The 24,603-nt window shown below is 54.0% G+C and overlaps 1 protein-coding gene across 6 annotated transcripts in view; it reads right to left on the bottom strand.

The window, feature by feature from the left end:
• Window positions 1-24,603, bottom strand: part of SRC (SRC proto-oncogene, non-receptor tyrosine kinase) — a 50,279-nt gene that overhangs the window by 5,209 nt on the left and 20,467 nt on the right. For 2 of the 6 annotated variants that reach the window (XM_072800971.1, XM_072800972.1), the window contains exons 3-11: window positions 16,369-16,529; window positions 15,230-15,487; window positions 13,483-13,582; window positions 12,492-12,509; window positions 6,571-6,603; window positions 5,622-5,720; window positions 5,370-5,473; window positions 3,405-3,554; window positions 1,804-1,959 (exon numbers count right to left, since the gene is read on the bottom strand). In XM_072800971.1, the coding sequence (XP_072657072.1) occupies window positions 1,804-1,959; window positions 3,405-3,554; window positions 5,370-5,473; window positions 5,622-5,720; window positions 6,571-6,603; window positions 12,492-12,509; window positions 13,483-13,582; window positions 15,230-15,479 (910 nt within the window). In that variant the 5' untranslated portion in view covers window positions 15,480-15,487; window positions 16,369-16,529. Of the gene's footprint in view, window positions 1-1,803; window positions 1,960-3,404; window positions 3,555-5,369; window positions 5,474-5,621; window positions 5,721-6,570; window positions 6,604-12,491; window positions 12,510-13,482; window positions 13,583-15,229; window positions 15,488-16,368; window positions 16,530-19,784; window positions 19,943-24,603 lie in introns of all 6 variants that reach the window. The other 4 variants (XM_072800973.1, XM_072800974.1, XM_072800975.1 and 1 more) reach the window with 4 other exon arrangements.

Genomic DNA, 24,603 nt, shown 5'->3' with positions numbered 1-24,603 from the left:
ATCTTTTGTTGGGATTGCCATTATTAGGAATGTCCCAAAAAGCAGCACTTTCACCAAAGAGATGGACAATCATGGCCCCAAAACTCAACTACTCTCTCCTGAGTGACCGTGTTCCTTCTGGGCAGCACACAGGAGGTGAGTCAGGAGTTAGCAAATGAATGGGGCTGGCGGGGGAAGCAGAGCTGGCCTCAGGACAAAGCCACCTCCACGAGAGGCATGCTCTCTAAAAAGCAAGGCCTGGACCAGACACAGAGGGCATGAAGGTCAGACTGGCCAGGGTCTGAAGCCCAACTCTGCCTCCTGACAGCAGTGAGACCGTGGGCCAGTCAGTTCCCTTCTCTGAGCCCGTCTTCTCCTCTGGAAAATGCAGATGTTATAGTGTCTCCCTGCGGGGTTGTTTGAGAATTAAATGAGATTTTAGGCTCTGGGCCCAACCGACTGTGAGGGCTCGGTAAATAATAGTTACACTTGTCATTTTATTATTATCTGGATTTTCACACTGAGAGGCCTTGGGGGAAGTTGTGTGCTAGAGCAGCGTGTTTAATCCGAGTTCTTAGCACACTGGACCCAAGGTCCTCTGATGAGTGGCCCTGGGCCCATTCCTCCCAGTCTCTGGGCCTCCATCTGAGAGTGGGGGCCCAGGCCTACCTCTGGGGCACCTCCAGCACAATGTCTGGGGATCTGTACCTGCCACTTCATGAGTCTACCTGCAGTGTCCACAGCTACTACCACACACGTGTGCCAGGAATGAGTCTTTGCAGTCTCCGGAACATCCCCCTCCCCTCTCCCCAGCTAAAAGCCAGCACTTCCCCTTTCCTGACTTGGCCTGACCAGCCTGCAGGCCTGTGTCCCTGCAGGGCCTCCCACCCAGGAACTGTCCTTGCTCTCCCCTGAGAGGAGGAAAGTGGAGACAGTGGTGCCAAGTGAACACTGGGGCTTACATGACGGCACATGATGATTCCCCAGCTGAAGCCACGGGCTTAAGACTGTCTTGCCTGTCTCACACCAACCTCCCTGATTCCTCTGTGGCAGCAGGAACCAAGCAGAGGGTGCCTGCGTTTTGTCAGGGTTTCATGGTGTTTGTTTTCAAGGACAGTTTTGCCATTTCTCCAGGGTTAGACAGGAGATCGTGAACAGGCCCAGAACATGCCAGACCTTGTGCTTCCAAGCACTCCCTCTGAGAGCTGAGGCTTCACGTCCCGCGGCTAAGCACTAACGTGTGGATGCACACTGGGCCAGCGTTCTCTCACAGTCCGCGGGTGGGTCCTATTATCCTCATCTCCACTTTACACTGAGGAGGACTAAGACTCACAGTGGAGCCACCTGGCCTGGACCACACAGCATCTTTGGGGAATCGGGATGCCCAGCCCCAAGCAGCTCTCGGCAAACAGGTGCCATGGTTTGCAGAGGTGTGGGGGAGCTCCACCTTTAAAACACAGCCCACTGGGGGCACCTGGGTGGCTCAGCAGTTGAATGTCTGCCTTTGGTTCAGGGCGTGATCCCGGGATTCTGGAATCAAGTCCCACATTGGGCTCCCCGCAGAGAGCCTGCTTCTCCCTCTGCCTCTGCCTCTCTCTGTGTGTCTCTCATGAATAAATACATAGAATCTTAAAAAAAAAAAAAAAAAATAGAGCCCACTGTTCAGCAGAGGCAACTGAGACTCATGGAGGTGAAGGGTTGTGGGGGAGCCCTGGGACCTTGAGCTGTCCTATGGGATGGACATCTCCCTGGTTCTCGACTGGGGACACCAGAGCCCCCCCAAGGGGACCATGGTTTCCTCTGGGGGCAGAGGCAAGGCCTTACCCATCCACACCTCTCCGAAACAGCCCTGGCCCAGTTTGACCTCCAGCCGCAGAGACTCCCGAGGGATCTCCCAGGCATCCTTGGCCAGCCCCTGAGTCTGTGGCTTGGATGTGGGGCACACGGTGGTGAGGCGGTGGCACAGGCCATCGGCATGTTCTGAAGACAGAGGCAGGGAGGTAGAGTTCAGGCAGGGGGTCTGCCCTGGGACCTCCCCGTCCCACGGTCTGATATACACATGGTACACACACAGGCTTTGGGGACACAAAGGATGCCCTTGAGGCCAGGGATCCACACCTGAGTGTCCACACCCTCACCCCACACAGGCCCACACTGCCTCATGCACATGCTCACCGAATTATTCACTCATTCATTCAGCAGACTTTAAAGGGTGGCCACCCCGGTCAGTGGCAAGGACACAGTGCCGGACAAGCCCAGTGGAATCCTGCCCTTGGGGAGCTCACAGTGCCAAGTGAGCCCCACCTCCCTTAATCACCTCCCGGCCACAAGTGTGACGGAGGAGAGCCATGGGTGCCACAGCAGATGGGTTGGATGGAGTCTGGGAAGGCTTCCCTGAGGAAGTGGCCCCTGAGCTTGGGTCTGCAGGACAGTGAGTGGTTGACTAAGGCCCACCACTCCAAACAGCAGGTTTGCACTACGCATGCACATGCAGAGGCCCTGGGAGAGGAACAAGCCTCTGGTTGCACGAACTGAAAGGAGGCCAGAGGCACTGCAAGAGAGTGAACGGGGGCAAGGGGCCCCAGGTAAGGCAGGGAGGCCAGCCCGGTTTAGAGCAGCCACTTGGGGGTCTCTATCCTGAGATCGATTTTGCTGTGGGGGAACAGTGTGCAGAATGAACTGCAGAATGAGAGCCAAGGAGACAGAGGGGTGGCAGATGGTAGAGGGTGTCAGGCGGCCCAGCAGAAGGAGAGGAGGGTGGCACAGGATGGGCACGAACTGGCACTCTCAAGTTAGGCCATACCTGCACACAGAGTCCACGGCCACACACACAGGCACCAACAGAGACCCACCCACCTGAGTACACACAGACCCTTGAGCCTTCGGTGTCCCCAGGGAAGCCCCGAAATGTGCAGACACTGCATGCATGCTCCCCCCCATGACCTGCGCGCACGCGTGTGTGTGTGTGTGTGTGTGTGTGTATGTGTGTGTGTGTACCTGAAGCCCTCGCCCTGGCTCCCTACGCAGCCACTTATGCTCCCTCCCACTCCCTCCTCCCTCTGTGGGCTATGGGCTGCAGCGGTCTAGCCGCCCCCTCCCCTCCCAGCAACCAGTTCAGACCGGTCCTAGGGCTGCAGAGACAAACGACACCAGCCTCAGCCCCCCTCCCTTCCCTGCTCCCCTCTAGGCAGTGCCCTCCTCTCCAGCCAGCTGCAGAGGGGGAGAAAGAGGGGGGATGGGCCTGGTGGGAGGAGGGCACGGGAGGATCCAGGACGAAAAAGGGGGGGAGGAAAGGAGGGGGAAGAGGGAAGGGAGAGGAGGGGCAGGGGGACAAAGGAGCTCCACACTCCCAGGGTAACAAGAGCCCCAGCCCCGGGTTGGCCCCAAAGGCCCCCCCTCCCAGCATCCGCTCTGCTGGCCCTCACTGGAGTAGTAGGCCACCAGCTGCTGCAGGCTGTTGAACTGTGTGCGCGAGGTGATGTAGAAGCCACCACTGTCGAGCTTGCGGATCTTGTAGTGCTTCACATTGAGGCCCTTGGCGTTGTCGAAATCCGACACAGAGAGGCAGTAGGCGCCTGCAAGGTGGGACCAGAGAGGAGCAGTGACCCCATGCCCAACCCCCCCCCCCCAGGCCACAGCACTCAGTGAGGTTCTGTGCCTACCCAGCACGGGAGGACATGGAGGCCAGAGCCAGGTCCAGTCTGCCCTATCTTGGAGCACCTAGCCTGTGGGTGGCCATCAAGGCAGGGCCCAGTGAGCAAAGGGGCACCTGATCAGAGAACCTCTCCATGCACTCTTGGCCCTGGCAAGATCTTCAAGGCAGAGTGTCTATCCCAACTGTGTGGCCTGGACCAGTCACCTGCCCCCTGGGCCTCAGTTTCCTCCTCTGCACAACAGGGTGACTCCCAGGGATGTCAGGAAAATTTGAGACCACCTCTTATAAGTGGTGGAGGAGGAGAGCCATGGGTGCCACAGCAGATGGGTTGGATGGAGTCTGGGAAGGCTTCCCTGAGGAAGAGGGCCTGGCACATGGTAGGTGCTCAATAAATGTTTGCTAGGAGCCAGAAATGGTTGTGTCCCTGGCTTAACTGCTTCCCCTCTCTGCCCCACACTTCCTGAACACCCTGGGCTCAGGCAGGAGTGGGTGGCTGGCTAAAACTACAGCCCGGGCAGGAGGCCATGTGCTGGGTGTGGCCTTCAGGCCGCCAAAGCCAAGAGGGGCCAGCCCTGGTGGCCTCCTCCCTGACTCTCTTGAGCCTGGAAAAGCATTTGGCTGGAAAAGTTTCCTCCTGCCTAGCAGGCCTGGCTAGGAGCCTCTGTTAACCTGAGCCCAAGAGAAGCCTGGGGTAGAGGCTTCACCACCCAGAAAGAGCCTTTTTCAGAAGGTAGGGTACAGGCCCCACAGCCCATGGCCCTCTGGACAGTCCTCAACTGCGAGTTACAATCTCCAGCGTAAAGAAGGGGAAAATGAGGCCCAGAGAGGGAAAGCAGCTAGCCTCAGGTCTCCCAGCCAGTTAGGCACACAGAATCGTAACCAGGTCTCTAAAGCCTGCGTTGGGCAACCACAACTAACACATGGCCCAGGACACACACATGTGGACACCTGTGGCCTGAGCCTAGAGCCAGCCCCTGAGCACATGTGTATGTGCACATATACAGGCATGCCCATGCTCACACTGGGATGCACTCCCCAAGCCCCCAGGCACAAAGACAAACCCACAACTATCTGCTCCCACACGGCAACACCCAGACAATTCCACCCCCATGTGCACACACATGCCTGGACTCACACATGGCATGCCCGGCACACAACTGCCCATAAATGCACACACATGACATGGGTGCTCTGCTTCCCACTAAACCCCAGGCCCACAGGATGTGGCCCAGCTTTGTCTCCATGGTGTCAGGTAGCCTGCAAGCCACTTGAAGAGGGGCTAGAGAGGGGATGACCTATGTTCTCTGGCTGGGGGAGGGATGGAAGAGGAACAGGGACCAGGACGGCTGGGGAAGGGCAAAGCTGGCTCCTGGCACCTCGTCCAGCTCTAGAAGCCCCTGGAGAAGGAGAAGAAGGGCCTACTTCATCCGCACCCATCCTGGAAATAAGTCTTTGGCTGTGTGACCCCCAGGCCTCCCGACAGCCTGTGCACATTCCTCGTCTGAGGAAAGTGAGACCAGAGAGGCTAAGTATCACCATTTGCTTCATCTCTGGCCACCCTGGATATCTCAGTCTTCCTCAAACATACCTCCCTGCCGTTGATCCTACCACTTACTCCACCTGGAGGGCTCTTCCTACCCCACTCCAGGTACCAAACTCCTATTCATTCCACAATACCCAGCTCAAACAACCCACAAAAGGCTCAGTTCTCATTGGCCAAAAGGAGCACTCCTACCTTTCGTGGTCTCGCTTTCTCGCACCAGGAAGGTCCCTCTCGGGTTCTCTGCATTGAGCAATAACCGCTCTGACTCCCGTCTGGTGATCTTGCCAAAGTACCACCTAGGAGGAAGGAGGGTAGTATTGGTGACCCAGGCTTCCATCTACCTGCTGCGCCGGGGCTCCAGGCACCCCACCCACTCCAACCCAGGAGAGAAGCTCCAAACCTGCGGGGATAGGGGGCAGGCAAGAGACCAGGTTCCATACTCACTCCTCAGCCTGGATAGAGTCAGAGGGCGCCACGTAGTTGCTGGGGATGTAGCCTGTCTGTCCCGTGCTGAGCGAGTGGGCCAGCCACCAGTCACCCTCTCTAAGGAGGGGGAGAGGAAAGGAGCAAAGGAGAAGGAGCTGTCAGTGGTGGGCCCAATTCTGCAATCTTCACAGGTGCTGTGCTGGGGGTCCCCAAGGCCAAGTGAGGTGCTGGGAGCTGTGGGACCGGCTGGAGTTCTCGTGCCACCAGGCCAAGCTGGCCCGGAATTCTTTCTCTCCCCAGCCCAGATGCCTCTTGGCCCAAGCTGACTCAGACGGACTTTGTCCAGGACCGTGGCAGGACTGACCTTGGTCAGCCTGAGGTCTAAATTCACAGGGGGCAGAGTCCTGGGATGGGGAGGAAGCTGCTTCCCTGCAAATAGACCAAGCCATCTCAAGATGCCAAGGGCTGTCTTGGGAATGAGGGAGGGAGCTCCCTGTCTCTGGGAAGGAAGCAAGTTGTAACAGGAGAGATGATTCCTGCCTAAGACAGATGTCAAATCAGATCTCCAAAGCCTCCCCAAGCCCTGAGATTTGGAAGCTGCTGAGACCTGGGTGGAGGTAGGGGGCGGCCCCTTGGGGGCTTGGTGACAATCCAGGCACTGATCCTGCAATGCTTGCCTTTGTTGCAAACCACTGGTCATCCATAAGGGACTCCTTAACTGAATACTACAGGCCTCTTCCTGCGGCTTACCCATCCTACCCTACTGGGGAAACTGAGGCCAAAGGGGGCTGGGACTTGCCCAGAGTCACACAGAGCCATGTCAGAGGGGCTGAGGTGGCAGAGACTCAAAGCCCAGGGCACTTCTACACTAACTGCCCCATGAGGAGGAAATGGGGACGGGGCGGAGGAGCTCCCTGCAAGGTCGGGTCCCCTGGGCCTGGGTGGGAGTGGGGAGGGGGCGAAGTACCTTTGCAGCCATCTGAATGTGAACCAGGTCTGGCTGGAGCGGGGGTCCAGAGACACAGAGGAGAGAGGAGAAAGCGAGAGCCCAACAGGAAAGAAGAGGCAGAGATGGGGGTGGTGAGAGAGAGAGGCAGAAAGAGCAAGGAAGAGAGCAGGAGAGCAGGCGGTGCTGGGGACAGGGGACAAGGCGGGGCAGCCACAGAGGCCTCACATCCAAAGCAACCGAAGGGGAAGGGGATGGGGAGGGGTCTGGGGCGGGGTGGAGGGGGACGGTGGGGAGGGGAGGCCAGTGGGAAAGGCTGCCTGGGAAATAGGGCTCAGCCCCCTTCCATTCCCACCGTGCAGATGGGAAGACAGGCCAGAGAAGCAAAGGCCTCTGCTCAAGGTCACACAGCCAGGCCCAGGCTCCTGACTCCCACATCAGAAGGAATCTTCCCCTGCGGGGTGTGCTGGGGCCTGATCACTTGCGGAGCTTCTCACTCCAAGGCTGCCTTTGGACCTCACCGCAACCAGGACCCTGAGAAGACACACAGCAGGCAGGATGTGCCCCCCTTCCTCAGTGCCAGGGCCCAGAGAAAAGGGCCCGTGCCCACATTTGCACAGTCTGGACTTGAACCTGGATCCCTGGCTCCTGATTCTTTTGAGCTGCCTTGGACACAGTCTTCGACCCATTTTGAAGATAGAGTAGTTGAAGCAAGGAGAAAGCAGGCTGGGAGAGCTCTCCAAACACTGGAGAGCACCCAGACCTGGGGGCTCAGTAGGGGCGCATCGAGGCTGAACCAGACGGTATAGAGTGCCTTCCAGACAGCGAAGGGAGCGTGGCCGGGGGCTGTGAGGAACACCTCAGCCGCGCAATTGCTGCACGCACACTCAGGCAGGGGCATGAGCTCACACGGCGGTCTCCGCTGGAGAGGGGGGGCTCTGGAGTTAGGGGGCACAGTCGACCTCAGGGAAGGCCCTTCCTTGGAAGCTCAGGACCACCATCCATCCCCCTGTTGTGCAAACACCCACGGGTGTCCACTTCTGTCTGTCCCATGTGATCCTCGAGGCCACCCTGTGAGGAAGGGGGGCCTCAGCCCCCCGATGAGGAAACTGTGGCTCAGAAACATCAAGGGATCAGCCCAAAGCCACACAGCACCCAGGCTGGAGTAACTTAGTACTTTGTAGGGAGACTGAGTCATAGAGATGGGCAAAGACTTGCCCAAAGCTATAAAGCAAGAACTTACAGGGAACAGCTGAGATCTTCCAGTAGGAAAATAAGGCAGAGGGGCAGTGATTTGTTGAAAGCCATAGCAAACCAATGGCAGGGCAAGGGTGACTACCAGGGCCCAAGTGCCCAAAGCCAGACACAGAAGGCCCTCCTGGACCCCTGCAGCTTCCCCAGGCCACTTAGAGGCTCAGAGACCCTCAGAAAAGCCAGGGGAAGCAAGAGGAGGAGGCAGCAGGGCTAGGGGCGGGAGACTGGGCCAAGGTCTAGGTCAGAGGCAACAAAACGAGACAGATTGACAAAGCCAGAGTCTGCAAACTGGCTGGCCTCTGGGGAGCCCCCATCCACACACTCAAGAGTGGAAGGTCGGCAAGGAGTATGTGCCCAGAGGCCAACCAAGCAGGGCCCCGGAATCAAGGGGGGGTTCAATCCTGCTGACATTACCCAGACTTCAGCCAGCAGATCCTCCAGCTCCCTGATATCAGCCCAGTTGTGAGTTTGGGGTTTCAAGTCCAGATCTAGGGTTTTATTTAGTTCACAAGGCAGGGGTGAGGTACACCACAGTCTCACAATGGACCCAAGGTCCAACTTTGACCTGGCCCCAGCTTGAGAGGTATCTAAGAGCTTGAGCTCCAAGAGTCAGACCTCCCTGGGCACCATCCCATCCACCATTTGCAGGTTACGTGACCGGGGCCCTGCCTCAGTTTCCCCACCTGCCCACCTGTAGGGATACTCAGGCCTCCCTACAAGTACATAAAATACTGGCACAGGGCCTGGCACATAGTGGGGGCTCTATGTTCATGAGCTGTTAGTATCTTGATTTGGCTTTAAAAAGAAAAACAATTAGGGATCCCTGGGTGGCGCAGCGGTTTAGCGCCTGCCTTTGGCCCAGGGCACGATCCTGGAGACCCAGGATCGAATCCCACATCGGGCTCCCGGTGCATGGAGCCTGCTTCTCCCTCTCCCTCTGCCTATGTCTCTGCCCCTCTCTCTCTCTTTCTGTGTGACTATCATAAATAAAAATTAAAAAAAAAAAAAAGAAAAACAATTAAATCTGTATCTCTGTGGGACCCCTCCCTACTCTCCAAAATGTTTTTAAAAACTACAGCAACAAAATTAATTAATTTATTTATTAACTAAAAACCAAAGCAGCTGATGAAGGGAAAATATTTGTAATAGTCTAAATGCCCAGCAACAGGAAATGTCCCAAAGACATTATGGAGATTACTCTCAGATATTTACACTATGCAATATGGGGAAAGAATGAGGGAGGAGCTAGATGTACTGACAATGGCAAGATATCTCTGTCCTAATGATTAGTAAAGAAAGCAAATCATTAAATAAAATGTATAGTTGAAGTAGGAAAAAAAAAAAAAAAAAACCAAAGCAGCTCAGTCTCAGTCTTCAATAAGGATCTGCTGTGTGACTTTGGGCAAGTACCCTATCTTCTCTGGGTCTTAATTTCCTCATCTATAAAAAGGAAATAATATTCCCAGAATCTCCCTTGTAGGCAAAGTGTATCAGTCATCAATAAGCTGGGTTTAGGGCCAACTAAGATAATTACTATGACACCATCTAGGCCCACCTGTGAAAAGGAGCTATCAAGCCACATCTTCCTATGTCCATGGTCTGGGAGGCTCGAACGTGCCTTGGGTAGGTCCCAAGTGAGGGACCCCACAGCCTCCCAGATGGGTCCAGTCCAGCAGCGACACCAACCTAAGCCCAGACTTAGAAGTCATCTATCAGTTTGAGCAGATTTACTACATCTAGCACCTTCCCCAGGGGCCTGGTCCTTATCAGATGGATGTGAAAAAGGGAAGGAAGGAAGGGTATTACACACATTCCCTGACCCACTCCTCACCTTCCCTTAGGTGGTCAGAGAAGCACTGGACCAGGAGTCCTCGAATTTTACACCCCAAGTGCTGTTCACTAGCTGTGTGACCTCAGACAACTGACCTCACCTCTCTGAGCCTCAGGATCCTCTTTTGGGACCCTAATCCTTGAGCCGGCCATGCAGGCATGGAGATCGGGAGTATGGCAGCTTCAGAACCTGGGAAGTTATTCTGGTTTGGGAACTTATATTTAACTCACTTGGATTGTTGGAACTGGTCAGTCAGATAAGCACTTTGGGGATTGCGGGCAAGCCAGGGTTCCCTGAGGCCTGGGCACATGGTCAGTGGGGAGGCAGCAGGGTGAGGCGAGGGCAGGTTGCATGAGAAGGGTAAAAAGGTATCCCCATGGTGGGAAGTGGGACTGCAGTGCCCAGAACGAGTTGGGGAGACATCAGTACCTGCTGGAGGGCTCCCCCAGAGAAGCTGCTGGAATCTGGGTCAGAGGAAAGAGCAGATCAGGGAAGAACCCAGAGTCAGACTCAGAAGGGCCCTGACTCCTAGAGACTCAGACAGCAGGGCAGGGTGCTCAGGATAGTCAGATCTCAGAACCCTCTGGGCTTCCTCAGACCCAGGCCACACAGCGCACAGGATTCCAGGACCCAGGGCTGTTTGGCATGAAGATCCACGGAGCAGGGTCTCCAGGACTGCTACTGTGAGGACCAGGACCCGGCAAGCCCTGGCCAAACCCCACCAACGGACGGGCTAGTCCTTAAGCTCTCCCTGACACCCAGCCCAGCCACAGGCTGGCCTCAGGAAGCCCCTCCTTCATCCAGGGGCGGGACAGGAGGTGTAAATCATGGGCCCTAAGCAATAAGGGGGACAGGACATGCAGGGTAGCCCCTGGGTGGCCATGAGGCCTGAACACCTCAACTTTGGGTGGCCCATCTGTCACTAAGTGCCCCCAGTCCCCTGTCCCCCACTTCCTCTAGGGCCCCAACTCCACCACCACCTGACTTCTCAGGCAAAGGAGTGGCTGAGCACTGCGATGGGGGAAGGGCTCCCAGTCCCCCTCTCCGGTCATGGCAGGTCACCGCTTCCCTTGGACGGGCCTCCACCACTTGCAGCCCCAGGCCTGGCCCAACACCGTCAGCCCTACTTGGACAGCAGGAAGAAGGGAGGGGAGGGGCCGGGCGAAGGAAAGGGGAGAGAGGCAGAACCAGAGCTTCCAGAGCCTTCCCTCCCACCACACCTTCGCTCAAGCTGTGGCCCCAGCCTGAGGCGCCCTTCCCATCATCACGGGTCGAGATGGGGAGAGATCCCCCTGAAGCATCCTCCCCAGCAGCACGCCCCGTCCTGGTGCCTCTACGGAGCCCCTCCTGCAAGGGCCGTGGGTGGGAGGGCCTGCCCGCCCCTCCCAGCTCTGCCACCGCCAGCCGTGTGACCTCGAACAAGTCACCTCACCTCCCGGGGCCTCAGTTTCCTCCTGTGCAAAATAAAGCAAAGCAGAGTTTCCACTTCCCGGGGCTGTGGTGTCGTATAAATAAAACAACGCAACTTAAGACCAGGCTGGCAGCCAGAGCACCGTAAATGGTGGCCGATTACTGGTCGTTCATCTTGCTTGGTGACACCAGGGAGGCACCCCCTGCTGCGCTGAGCGACAGGTGATCTGGGACCCACAAAGGCGGCAGACCTGAGAGCAGCCCCCCAGGAGCTCCCGGTCTGGGGGAGGCCGATGCGAACCGCTTGGAACCACCAGGGCACCGAGCGGCACTAGGACTGACACGCAAGGGGCGGAAAGATGGGGAGAGAGCCGCGGCCCGAGTTTCCATCCCGGCTTTGCCACCTGCTAGCTGTGTGACCTTGGTCAAGGGCCTTCACAACTCTGAGCCTCAGTTTCCTCGCTTGCAGAATGGAGACAGCCCCTCCCCCGTCACCAGAGCCCTGGCAGGACTGCATCGAGGAGTAAATACAAGGACATGGGTAGAAACGCCTGGCACAGCACCTGGCACCTCTTTTCCCTTTTGCCTCCCAGAGAAGGCGTCCTGAGCTGGATCTTGAAGGATGAATAGGAGTTTGCCAGGCAGAGACGGGAGAAAGGTGTTTCAGGCGGAGGGAAGAGCGTGCACAAGGGTAGGGAGGCATGACCGAGCAAGACACACTTGGAGTTGGTGATGTCCAATCTCCTCAGCCAGGCCTTTGAGGACGCTGGGGGACCAATCCTACTCTATCCCCAGCTCCTTCCTGCCTTTCCACTGTCCTGCCCTCTCCAGCAGACCGCCCCTCCGAGAGGGACTGCCTGCCTCCCGCCCCTTCCACCTGCCCCAAAGCATCACTGCTCTCCTTGGAGGACTTGCTTGGAACCTTCCAGTCCCTGTAGTCACCACCAGAGGGGGGCACACAGCAGGAACCAAAATGCATGAGCAAGGACCCCAGCCCTGCCCTCTCTGCCTATCACTTGGTCTGGACTGGAGCTCGCACCACCCTCTCCTGCCACACTGGCTCCAGGAAGGGCCCCTTCTCCACCCAGGCCTCACCGGGCCGGCACTGGACCCTGCATGCAGCTGGCACTCAGTGGACGCTGAGCAGTCAGGATGGAGAGCGGGAGGGTGAGCAGGAAGGTGGCTGGGGAGGAGGCCTGATGGTGAGTGACAGGGGGACGGTAGGGCCCTCCCCAACCTCAGCCTGGGGGTTAAGGTGGGGACCCGGCCACACCGGTTGGGGGTAGGGCCGAAGCTGAGGAGGCTGGCTGGGGGCAGCCAAGGGAGCCAGGACCCGCAGGCAGGGACATGCAGAGGCAGCACATGCAGATAGCAGCCCCCCCCCCTTAACCAGCAAAGCCCCCCAACCCCCCGACCCCAGCCCGCCACCTACGAAGCATGTACACACCTGACATCCACTTTCCTCCTAAGGGCCAGCGAGAGAGAAGCAGAGAGAGGGAGAAGCTGAGAGGGGGCTGGAGGGAGCAAGCAGGAGCCAGGAATTGGGGAAGGGGTTCCAAATGAGGATGGGGGCGTAGAGTAGGCCTTGCCCAGGGCAGGAATGCAGCGGGTGCTGAGCTCTGCCCGGCGCTGTGCTGGCAGCGCCTGCGGGAACAAGCCCCCGCCCCTCACCCCTGTGCGTGTGTCCCAAAGCCTGCACCCCCCACACCCCCCTCCCTGCCCCGTGACAGGCACTGCAGCCCACCCCCGGGACACTCCTGGCAGGGAAAGGAGAAGAGGAAAGAGGAAAGGAAGGACCCCTACCCCATGGCTAGAGCCCCAGCTACCACTCACTAGTTTATCCCCCCCTTCCCCCGGCCCTGCTCCCCTGCCCACAGGAGCCCCAGAGCCAGCTTGGCCCTAGGACGCCCCACCCCAAGGCTGGAGTCTCTGGAGGTCAATCAGACGTCCACACCCCATCCCTGTGCCCCGTCATAACCCCTCACACTGAGTGCCCAGTATGGGGTCTCTGTCCCCTGCTGCTAGAGACTGGTTCCACCAGCTGCCCCAGGCCCTCCAACCCCAGGTCCCTAAGGAGGGCACGTCTAGGGGCACAGCATCCTGCTTTAGGCCCTGTTTTCTGTAGTCCTGGGTCCTAGACCCAGTCCTGCCCTGACCATATGCCCCTCTGTGGGGTCTGGGATGATGTGCCCTACTGAGTAGTTACTGAACCCAGATCCCTGCCCTGGGAGCCCTCCAGGATCCCTGACCACCACCACCTATCTCATCTCTCATAGGCTCAGGACAGTTCCCTGGACCTTGGCGAGCCTTGACACTAGCCATGCCTGCTGCCCATCATGCTGCCCCCAGCTCTGGGATGCTCAGAAGTGGCTCTGGCCCAAGACCAGGTCAGGGGGATAGGGTCCCAAAGGATGAGGGACAGGGGGTCGGTCACTCACGTGTTGTTGACAATCTGGAGCCGCTCCCCTTTCTTGAAGGACAGATCGGTCTCTGTCCGAGACTCATAGTCATAGAGGGCCACAAAGGTGGTCACTCCACCTGCAGAGAGAGGTGGGAAGTGTCAGAATGGCCAGGGTCATCGCTCAAAAGAGGGGTGGACAGGAGGGCCCTGGGCAGAATAGAGGCTGGTCTCCCACAGCCGCACAGCCCAGCCCAGAGCCGTGGCCACCTTTACAGGGGCTGGCCCAGCAGTGAGTGTGTCCACCTGTGTGCATGTGTCTGGGTACCCCTGTGAGGGTGTGTAGGAGGCGTGTGCGTCTCTTCACATCTGAGCGTGCCCACTGGGCTCTGGGTGATCCTGACTTCTGGCTTCTGTTTAGTGCCCATCCTCCACACAGACCCAGAAGCCCCCAGCAACAGGCTTCTTAGCACACAGTAGGTGCTCGAGAAGCGACTGGGGGTGAATGAGCCAGTGAATGAAGGAAACTGCACCCGGTTGGGCTGTTCTGTTTCTGTGTCTGTGTGACTGGGTGTATTGGGGGAGAGCTCAGTTCCAGGTACTGTGCCCTCAAAGAGATCCCTCTGTCCCCCATTTTAACCACAACCTTCACCCCATACCCCCCAAGACCCCCCCTGCCCTTTTTGCTCCTTCAACGGCAGCACCGCCTTCGAGCAGCCTACACATTTTACGAGCCTTGCTCTGTTTTTCTCCCCCATGCTCTGCATACTGCTGTGTCCCCAGCACCAGAAGAGTCCTGGCTCACAGTACGGGCATCACAAATGAATGGGTGTGTTTGTGGGTCTGTGTCTCACTCGGGTATGTGTCTGTATCTAAGGCATCCGTGAGTGTCCCTGTGTGTCCGTGCGTCTGTGTGTTCTCACTGTGTGTATGTACATCTGTGAACCTGTGGGTATCCGTGATGGTGCTCCTAGCTGAACCTGTCCGTACCCTGTGTGTGTCTTTGAGGGGCTTCTGACTGCCTGTGTGTGTGTCTTCATCTGGGAGTACGAGGTTATCTGTGCGTGTGTGTCTGTGTTTGCGTACATCTGCCTGGTTGCATGTCTGTGCCCGTCCATGTGTCCCTAAGTGGGTCTCTATGTCCACAGTGTATCTACGAGTATCTCATCTCTGATGGTGTCTCCAGCTCATCTCGTTCAAGGGTCTGCATAGGTATCTTAGGAGCTGCTGTGTGTGTGGCCCTGAGTGTGTCGAGGGAAGAATGCACGTGTTTGTGTGAGTGTCTTCCAGCTGTGTGTCTCTGAGACCACGTTGGCATCTTTCCGTGAGCATCCCCGGCCTGGGGCTGCCATACCGCGAAGCGCCAGCAGAGGGCGCAGGGGCGCATCGCGGCGCTGGGCCAGGCCCCTGAGAACCAGAGAGCTGCCTCCTGCCCTCCCTTGCCCCCTCTGCCACCCAAGGCCTCCCGACCTGACCCATCGCTGGGCTGCCCAGAGCAAAAAGCAACGCCTCAAACCCAGTCCTCATGCTGCCCTGAGCCAACAGCCCCCGGGGCCCCCTGCACCTCGGTTCCCCTCTGCAGGCCCATATCTCTAGACCCTGTTACTGTCCACTTTGGATTTGCTCTCAAAGGCAGTGGGATTTGCACCACACTGTCCAGTTTATAAAGCTCTTCCCCACCCACAGTCTCCAGGAAACCCCCAACAGTCCCCAAGCCCAAGACACCCACAGCCCTGCTGCGAGAGAGGCCCGGCCCGCAGGCACCCACGCTCCCAAAGCCCACTGACCAGCCAGCGGCCCCGCCCGCTGCGGGGAGGTGACCGTGTCCGAGGAGTTGAAGCCCCCAAACAGCTTGGGCTCAGCAGCTGCGGAAGGGAAGGCTGTACTGGGGCCTCGGTGGCCATCAGCGGAGGCTGGCTTGCTGGGTGTCTGTGAGGTGGGGAAGGCACCCCCGCCGCCACCGTGGGTGTTCTCAGCTGGCTCTAGGCTGCGGCGCCGTTGGCTGGCATCCTTGGGCTTGCTCTTGTTGCTGCCCATGGTCCTGGCTGGAGATGAGAAAGCACACTGGGTGAAGGACTCTGGGAGCAGGCAGGGCTGCTGGGCCCGGGCCCTTTAGACAGCCTCCACCCCCACCCACCATTCTACAGACGAGGACACCGAGGCCCAAAGAAGGGCACCAGCCTCTTTTGGATAAGTTAGACTTTCAGAGCCTCAGTTTTTTAACCTGTAAAATGGGGATAATAATGGGACCCATAAATGGCTTCCTTGGGACAAAGCCAGGCACAGAAGCAATGACTCATAATCAGAAGCCCTAACCTCCCTCACTTCCCCCTGAGTCAGTTTCTGTCGGTCATGGGCAGGGACATATCTGAGTCATGGCCATATCCCAGGCATACAACACATAGGAGAGGGCTCACTGAGGGCTTGCTGAGCAATTACATGACTGACTGAGATGGTCTCACACCAGAGTGAAAGGTGCTAATAGTTGCAGCCAAGACAGGGATACAGAGGAAGCTGGAAGGAGAGATGTCTGGGAGCTCACCCAGCCACAGGGCCTTTGCACATGCTGTTCCCTCTGCCTGAATGCTCTTCCCTGACCACTTCACCAGAATAACTCATGCCTCCTTCAGTTCTCAACTCAAAAGTCACCTCATGGGGAAGTGTTCCCCAAATCCTTTCTGGTTTAAGTACCCCCTTACTTTTGTACCTCTCTTGATAACACGTGGCCCAGAAAAAAAAAAAAAACAAACTGAAAACTCTCCAGTGATGCCCATAGCCCCGCCACCCCCTTTTGCCTCCTACCTCCCACTCCACAGATCCTGGTTGGTCCCAGCTTCCAACAAATGTGGCCAGGGTCTTCCCACCCATCACGGCCACCCCTCCCTATGCCCCCCATCTTGGCAGCCCTGATGGGCCATCACCTCACCTGGGGGAAGGCAGGGGCTGTCCCAGAAGGTCTGGGAAGCAGCCTGAGGTCTCAGCACGAACACCAGGTCAGGGGTCTTGAACTAGAGGCCCTGTTCCACGTCTCCCTGCTATGTGACCCTAAGCAACTGACTTCCCCTCTTTGGGCCTCAACGTCTTCATCTGCAAAACAGGGAGAAGGCAGACCTCTCAGGCTGTTGTATGGATATGATTAGAAAGAGAAATCACCATGGCCCTGAGTCTTGGGTCCCAGTTTACCAGGCTCTGACTCTGACAGTTCCAATGCTAAGAGCTTCCCAGACCTTCCCTTCCATCAACCTTCCCAAAGCATTTTATGAGCATGAGCAAGGCAGGGTATGACGCAGCGGTTAAGAGTGGGCTCTGGAGCCAAACTCCCCGAACTCAGATCCCACCTTTACCCTCATCGGCCATATCACCTCAGGGTAATGACCTAACCTCTCTGTGCCCTATTTCTTCATCTGGAAATGATGGGGTCATCAGGGTCCATGGTAAGTGAACGAGGCAAGTATGTTCTTGCTGGGAATGAGGCAGGTCATCCCACCACATCCGCTATGACTGATACTGTGTGATTCTGGATATACCGGCAAGGTAGGTTTGGGATATTCTCCAGGGAATGCTGCAGGCCCTGGAATCAGTCCAGAACTTCCTCTGGGAACCCATGGATGGGGAAAAGTGTTCTTGACTGGTTGAGGCCTTAGGCAAGACTACCGGCCCTGAGCCCCAAGCCCAGCTCTGCAAGCTCTCCTCCTGCAGGAACTTTAGCCAGTTCCTGCACCCCTGAACCCCTCAGGCTGACGGACTGCACAATGTGGGCGTGGCCTGCATGCTCCCTGGGGACCATCCAGCTCAGAGAATGGGCTGGGGAGGCCCTGAGGAGACCTGCTCAACAGCCCAAGGGATCACCAGGGCCTCCTGAGGGACAGGCCAACAAGCCTGGAGACAAAGAAGACCAATTTCCATGGCAACCCAATCCACCGGGGTCATATCAGCACTCATATTGTTGGTGTCCCGTGGGTCCTACTGACCCAGTTCCCCGCGGCTCCAGGCTGCACCTGCTACGCAATGGCTCCCTGGTACAGCATTCACAGCACTGACTGTGCAGCAGAAGCTACGCTAGTCCATGGAAGGACACAGGGACGAATTGCCCGGGCCTCGTGTCAGGGGACACATGCTTTAGCAGGACACTCATTTGTGGGACTTTCGGAGGAAACTAAAACTATAAAAAATATTTTTTAAGGATGATTTAAAAAAAATTTTTAAATGGAGAACTTTCTAAGGGCCTGAACTTTCTTTATTTTCCTTTTAAAGATTTTATTTATGGAGCACCTGGGTGGCTCTGTGGTTGAGTGTCTGTCTTTGGCTCAGGTCGTGATCCCAGGGTCCTGGAATCAAGTCCCGCATCTTCCCCTTCTGCCTATGTCTCTGCCTCTCTCTGTGTCTCTCATGAATAAATAAATAAAATCTTTAAAAAAAAAAAAAAGAAAGATATTATTTATTTATTTATTTGAGAGAGACAGCACAAGTTGGGGGTCAGGCAGAGGGAGAGGGAGAAGCAGACTCCCCACTGAGCAAAAGCCCAACGTGGGACTCAATCCCAGGACCTCAGAATCATGACCTGAGCCAAAGGTAGATGGTTAACTGACTGAGCCACCCAGGCATGCTGAATTTTCTTTAGATTGAACTAAATGATGCAGAGGGAGCTCCCTGTCACTGGAGGTAATAATCAAGGACAGGAGAAAGAGTCATTGGGTGGTGTGCTATAGAGAAAAGAGGGAGAGTCAGGCCTGGATCTTGAGCACCGTCCCAGCTCCTAGAAAATGCATGTGCCCTTTTTGGTGGGGGTGAGGGAAAAAAAGACAGCTCTTGCTCCCAAACTCTTACACTGACCCAGACTCCCCAGCAGGGCACTCAGCAAAAGCACAAGAGAGCCTTCAAGACCCAGCCAAGGTGGTCTGGTCTCCTGTTGCAATGTTTGTTGGTTGGAGGAGTTTCTGTTCTGTTTGTTTTGTTGGTCTTTGCGGTTAAAACCAATTACGTACGTAACACGTGTTTGTGGAAAGGCAGGGGTGTGGAGGTGAAGAGCTAGAGTACTAGAGTGTTTGAACCCCAGCCCTACCACCCCATCATGGGACTCTGCCTCAGTTTCCTCCTCTGTCAGTCGGGGAGACCGGCACTGATCATCTAGTGCCTTTGACCAAGCCCCCTGCAGGCAGGACTGGATATCCATCTCCACCACCCCAGTGGCCAGGACAGGCCTGGCACCTACTACTACTTATTGCTCTGGAAATATCTGCAGAATAGACAAGAGACTAAATGAGCACAGATATGAATTGCATCCTGCTTTGTTCCCCCAACGCCATGCTGTGGAGACCAAGTATCATTCTGGATATTCAAACACTCCCAGGGCCTCGACCTTATACAGGCCCTGCTCTAAGCTGTTTGAAAATTCTCATTCGTCAAATTCTCATGATAATCTGGAAGGTAGATACTAGTAGTGTTCCTGTTTTACCAATAAGGAAACTGAGGCCCAATGGGGTTGAGGAACTTGTCTGAGGTCACACAGCGAGGGTGAGAGAGGACAGGGAACCCCACTGAGCAGGTGCAGGTATCAGGGGCTGCTCATGGGGTCTGCTGGGGAAACCTGTGACCCTACCTCCTGCCCTCAGGATGTCCCCTCACAGGGAACAGCCAGATGCCCTTGGTGGATGGCGCACAAGCAGATCACGCAGCCCAGTCCCCTCTCCTAGAGAAAGCCAGACGTTCCCAGCTTCAACAAAGCAGAGTGTGCCCATGGAAGGACAGGCACATTCAGGGTGGGGTCTAGTCCCTGCAGGGCTGTGGCCACACTGTGTGACCTCAGGAGAGACCACCCTCCTGGGCCCCAGGCTCCCTTCCTGAGGCAGGACCCCATCGCAGGACCTTTTGGTTCTGAGGTCCGAACGCCAAGTCACCATGAGTTGCCCATCTGAGAGGAACCAACCCACATCTCTTCCGCCACTTGCACGCTCTGAGGTACAGATAGACCCTTGGGGGACCGAGAGGAAGTGGTGAGGCCTCTGTCCTGGGGGAGCCCAAGGTTTCCAGAGGAAGGAGGCCCCTTTCCTCTGGGGAGCCACTCCTAACCTCAGCCTCCTGACCACACTCTCCAGACGGAGGGGAGGGCTTGTGCACAAGAGGTGCCAGGAAGCCAGCCTGCAACACCTCCCCTCACCCCCGGGGTCCCCACCTGGCTTGGCATCTCCCCCAGCCCAGCCCGTGGCCCCAGCCCTGCGTCACGTGTCCCTGTCTCAGCACTGGTGCCCCCACCCCCCCAAATCTTCCTCAGACGTGTCCCTGCCCTCAGCCGGGCGCCTGGCTTCTGGGGCCTGGACGCAGGAGTCTGGCCCTCAGGCGCACCCTGCTCCCTGCAGCCAGGGCATCTCTGCAAACTACACAGACAACGGGGCCTCCTCTGCTTGGCACGCTCCATGGAAAGCCAGACACGACGTCCGTCCTCGCGAGGGAGGGGCTGGCGAGTCAACGATGGTCTGCTCACCGTGGGGACGGCCGTGCAGCTGAGGAGACAGGGCAAGAGCTGGGGCAGCCCGAGAAGATGCAGCGGCAGGGGAAGAGGGGCAGCTGCCAGGGCACAATGTCCTCTGGGCCCCTAGGGACCTCAGTTTCCGCAACTGGGAAAGGGGTACAATGACGCTACCTAAGCCATGGGGTTAGTGAGAGGAGTAAATGAGCCACCGCTTGCCGTGGGCTTGGTGTGGTGCTGGCCCAGAGGACACGTGAGCTACGAGGATTCTGTAAAGGAAGTGTGTGTGTGTGTCTATGACAGCACACTGAGGTGCAGAGAAAGTTCTGGAAGGATTCCAAATTCCTCACAATGCTTCATCCAAGAGATGTGGGACATGGAGAGGAAAAAAATCCCTTTTTTTTACTGTATGTGCTATATCACTTGACATTTAGAAATTACGTTATTAGTGGGGCTCCTGGGGGGGCTCAGTCGGTTAAGCACCTGCCTTCAGCTCAGGTCATGATCTCAGGGTCCTGGGGTCGAGTCCTGCATTAGGCTCCCTGCTCAGAAAGCCCCCCTTTCCCTCTGCCCCTATGCCCACTTGTGCTTTCTCTCTCTCTCTCCCTCTCTCAAATGAGTAAATAAAATCTTTTTTAAAAATTACATTGTCAAAAATTGTTTTTTAATGAGAGTTAAAAAAAAAAAACCAAAAAACAGAAGAGCTTTCCATCACTCTGGGTGAACCCCTCTTCACCCAGCCCTGCACAATTGGTGCTGTCACCCTCTCCATGACCCCTCTGCTGGAGGGCACCACACTCTCCCTCACCTCCTGACCTGGCTGCGCCCCCTCCCCAGGCACATGGACACTCACAACATCCAGAACCGTCTGGGGGATAAACTGCTGTTCGGTCACAGCACTCCCACCCCCTCCTTCCCTACTCTGGCGAGCATCACCTTCACTTCTAAGGGTGGAAGGAAGCCAGAGGATTAGGATGTGAGAGTGAGGAATCCAGTTAGGCCTGGGTTCAAATCCTGATTCCAGTACTTACTAGCTAAATCTTCTTGGGCAAGTTACTCTGTGTCTCAGCCTCATTATTTTCTTTTTTTAAGATTTTAAAAATTCATTTGACAGAGAGAAAGAGAGCACAAGCAGGGGGAACAGAAGGCAGAGGGAGAGGGAGAAGAAGGCTCCTTGCTGAGCAGGGAGTCCAACTCAGTCCAGTGTCCTGGGATCATGATCTGAGCCAAATGCAGATGCTTAACCGACTGAGCCAGCCAGGCACCCCTCAGCCTCCTTATCTTTAAAATGGGAATAATAGGGACTTCTGGGTGGCTCAGCGGTTAAGCGCCTGCCTTTGGCTCAGGACATGATCCTGGAGTCCCAGGATCGAGTCCCGCATCGGGCTCCCGGCATGGAGCCTGCTTCTCCCTCTGCCTGTGTCTCTGCCTCTCCGTCTCTCTGTATCTTTCATGAATAAATAAATAAAATTCAAAAAATAAATAAATAAAATGGGAATAATAATAAACCTAACATCTGAGAATTAAAGGAGAGAGGCCATGTGCCAGGCACAGAATAAGTGCTTGATAAACAGTACACAGTGGTGTTTGCTGTCATTATTAATATTACAGGGGATAAGAGGAACCATGAAGGAGGAGACAGGAGTTAGGTATCAAAGCCTTGAATGCCAAGCATAGAGCTAACTTACACCCAGTTGATACTCAACTGTCCTGACAGCACAGTGAAGTATAGACTATAACTGTGCCCACTTAACAGATGGGAGCAAGGTTCAGAGAAGCCAAACCTTGCCTGAGGACACAAAGAAAATGAGTGCACCAGGGCTGGGATGCTCGAGGGCTAGGAGAGTGGCATCAGAAGGCACCTCTGAGTCCTGCCCACTGTGTAGCCAGCCCCCACACTCCAGACACACCCACCATTCCCCCATTGCCGCCTCCTGGACACAGAGGCAACACAGAGACCAGAAGCCAAGCCCCAACATCACCCACCATAACTCTGGACCTTCCAGGGAAGCAGAAATGTCACAAAAATACAGGCCTGGAGCTTGAAAGCCAGGTTCAGACGCCGTCTTGCATCCAAGGGCCTCAGTCTACTCCTCATCAAAAATGGGAATCAGTATAATCGTTCCCACATAACTAGTTTTGTTGTAAGAAGTATGAGGTAATACATATGCAGTGCCTAGCACATAAGAAGTACCCAATAAATATTAGCTATCATCATCATCATTACTGTGGAAGATCTCCTTTAGATCCTTGCTCTTTTTCTTTTCTTTTTTTTTTTCTTTTTAAAGGTTTTATTTATTTATTTGAGAGAGGAGAGAGAGAGAGAGCACGAGTGGAAGAGGGTTAAAGGGAGGGGGAGAAGCAGACTCCCCGCTTAGCACAGAGCCCTAGACTGGGGTCAATCTCACAACCCTGAGATCATGATCTGACCCCAAATCAAGAGTCAGATGCTTAACTGACTGAACTACCCAGGCACCCCAGATCCTTACTCTTTTGTAATCACTCTCACAATGAGGCAAACTTCCCAGATTCCTCCTATGTGTCAAGCTCTGTGCATGACCGTGAAGGGATTTTCTGGTAGAGTTCATCAGGAGCCCAGGCCCAGAAAAGCCACTTCACAGGGAAAGAGTCCAGAAAAGACAAGCATGTCCACTAGTTAACCTTGCTCTGAGATCCTTGCCAATCCAATGAGCTAAGAACAAGAAATGGAAGTAATAAAATGAAATTAGAAAGGAGAAAATGAGTATCATCATTTGCAGATGTTATCAGCACAGATCTGGGAAATCCAAGAGAATATGCTGCAAAACTATTAAACAAAAAGCAAATTAAGTAAAGTGGAAGGAAATTAAAAGTTAATACACCTAAATCAACAATGTAGCTATATACCAACAGCAATCAGAAAATAAAACTCCTGAGTGCCTGGGTTCCTCAGTTAGTTTTAAGCCTCCGACTCTTGATTTGGGCTCAGGTCATGATCTCAGGGTGATGAGATCAAGCCCCACATCGGGCTGTGCTCCAACACTTGTTCCTCTCCCTCTCCTACTGCCCCTCCCCCATCTCACACTTATGTTCTCTCACTCTCAAATAAATAAATAAATAAAATCTCTTTTAAAAAGAAAATTAAAAGAAAGCTTAGCATTATGAAAATATCAATCCTTCTAAATTAATCTAAAAATTGAATGTGATCCCAATAAAAACTCCAACAGGATTGTTTTTTAATCTTATCAATTTTAAAGTTACAATTAAAAGTAAATATATACAAGTAGCCAGAAAAATCCTAAAAAAAAAAAGGAGTGGGAAATAGCTGACCAGATAGTAAAAATTACTATAAAGTCACAGTAATTAAAACTGTGTCACATCAGCACAAAAACAGGCAAGTCAACGCAACAGAACAGAGAATCCAAATATTGCCTCAAACATACAGAGAATTAACACAACGAAAGTGGTATTCGATGCCATTGCAAAGAAGGTAGATTATTTTTAAAATAGAGCTGGGATCAATGACCTGCAACCAAGAAACAAAGCTGGATTTCAAACTTACTCCATATGACTATAAATTCCAGATCAATCAGATTTATACCACACAAAAATAAAACCAAAAAGCTTAAAAAGGGGAGTAGAGAATAAATTTTCTAATCTCAAAATGGGAAAAACATTTAACACAGCACAAAACACAAAACCTGAAAATCATTCTTAAAATGATAAATCTATCTATATAGATAAATCTAAAATGTCTTCATGGTTAAATAAATATCATAAACACACTCAAAAGGGAGACAACAAACTAAGAAAAATATTTGTAGCTCATATGATAGACAAGGATTTTCCCCTTAATATATGATAAACTCCCACAAAATAAGAAAAATAACCACAGGTAGTTTACAGCAAATCAAATGGCTCTTCAACATACAACAAGATACTCACCTCACTTATAAGATTATACAAATTAAAAATACACAATTTCCCCAAGCACAGCAGAATACAGATTCTTCTCTTTTTTTTTTTTTTTTTCAAAATTTATTTATTCATGATAGACATAGAGAGAGAGGCAGAGACACAGGAGGAGGGAGAAGCAGGCTCCATGCTGGAAGCCCGACACGGGACTCGATCCTAGGACTCCAGGATCGCGCCTGCACGGAGCCTGCTTCTCCCTCTGCCTGTGTCTCTGCCTCTCTCTCTGCATCTCTCTGTGTCTCTCATGGATAAATAAATAAAATCTTTAAAAATAATAATAATAATAAATAAATAAATAAATAAATTATCAGAACTAATAAACAAGTTCAGCAAAGTTGTAAGGTACAAGATCAACATATAAAAAATAATTATATTTCTATACACTAGCAAAAATCCAAAAATAAAATTAAGAAAACAATTTACAATATCAAAGGAATAGTTAGGAATAAGAGTTACTAAAGAAGTGCAAAATTTATACTCTTAATTTTAAATTTTAATTTTAAATTTTAATTTTGAAATTAAAAAATTTCAAAAATTGTTGAATGAAATTAAAATCTAAATAAGTGGAAAGACATCCCATGTTCGTGGACTGGAAAACTAAACATTGCTAAGATGGCAATATTCCCCAAATTTATCTACAGACTCAACATAATCCTTATCAAAAATCCAAGCTATCTTCTTTGCACAATTGACAAACTGATCTTAAAATTCATATGGAAGGTCAAGGGACCCAGAATAGCC

This window comes from Canis lupus, chromosome 26 (genome assembly GCF_048164855.1).
Source record: "Canis lupus baileyi chromosome 26, mCanLup2.hap1, whole genome shotgun sequence".
NCBI classification, from domain to species: domain Eukaryota; kingdom Metazoa; phylum Chordata; class Mammalia; order Carnivora; family Canidae; genus Canis; species Canis lupus.
Note: the sequence above shows the minus strand (reverse complement) of the source record. Positions and strands in the feature narration are given on the sequence as shown.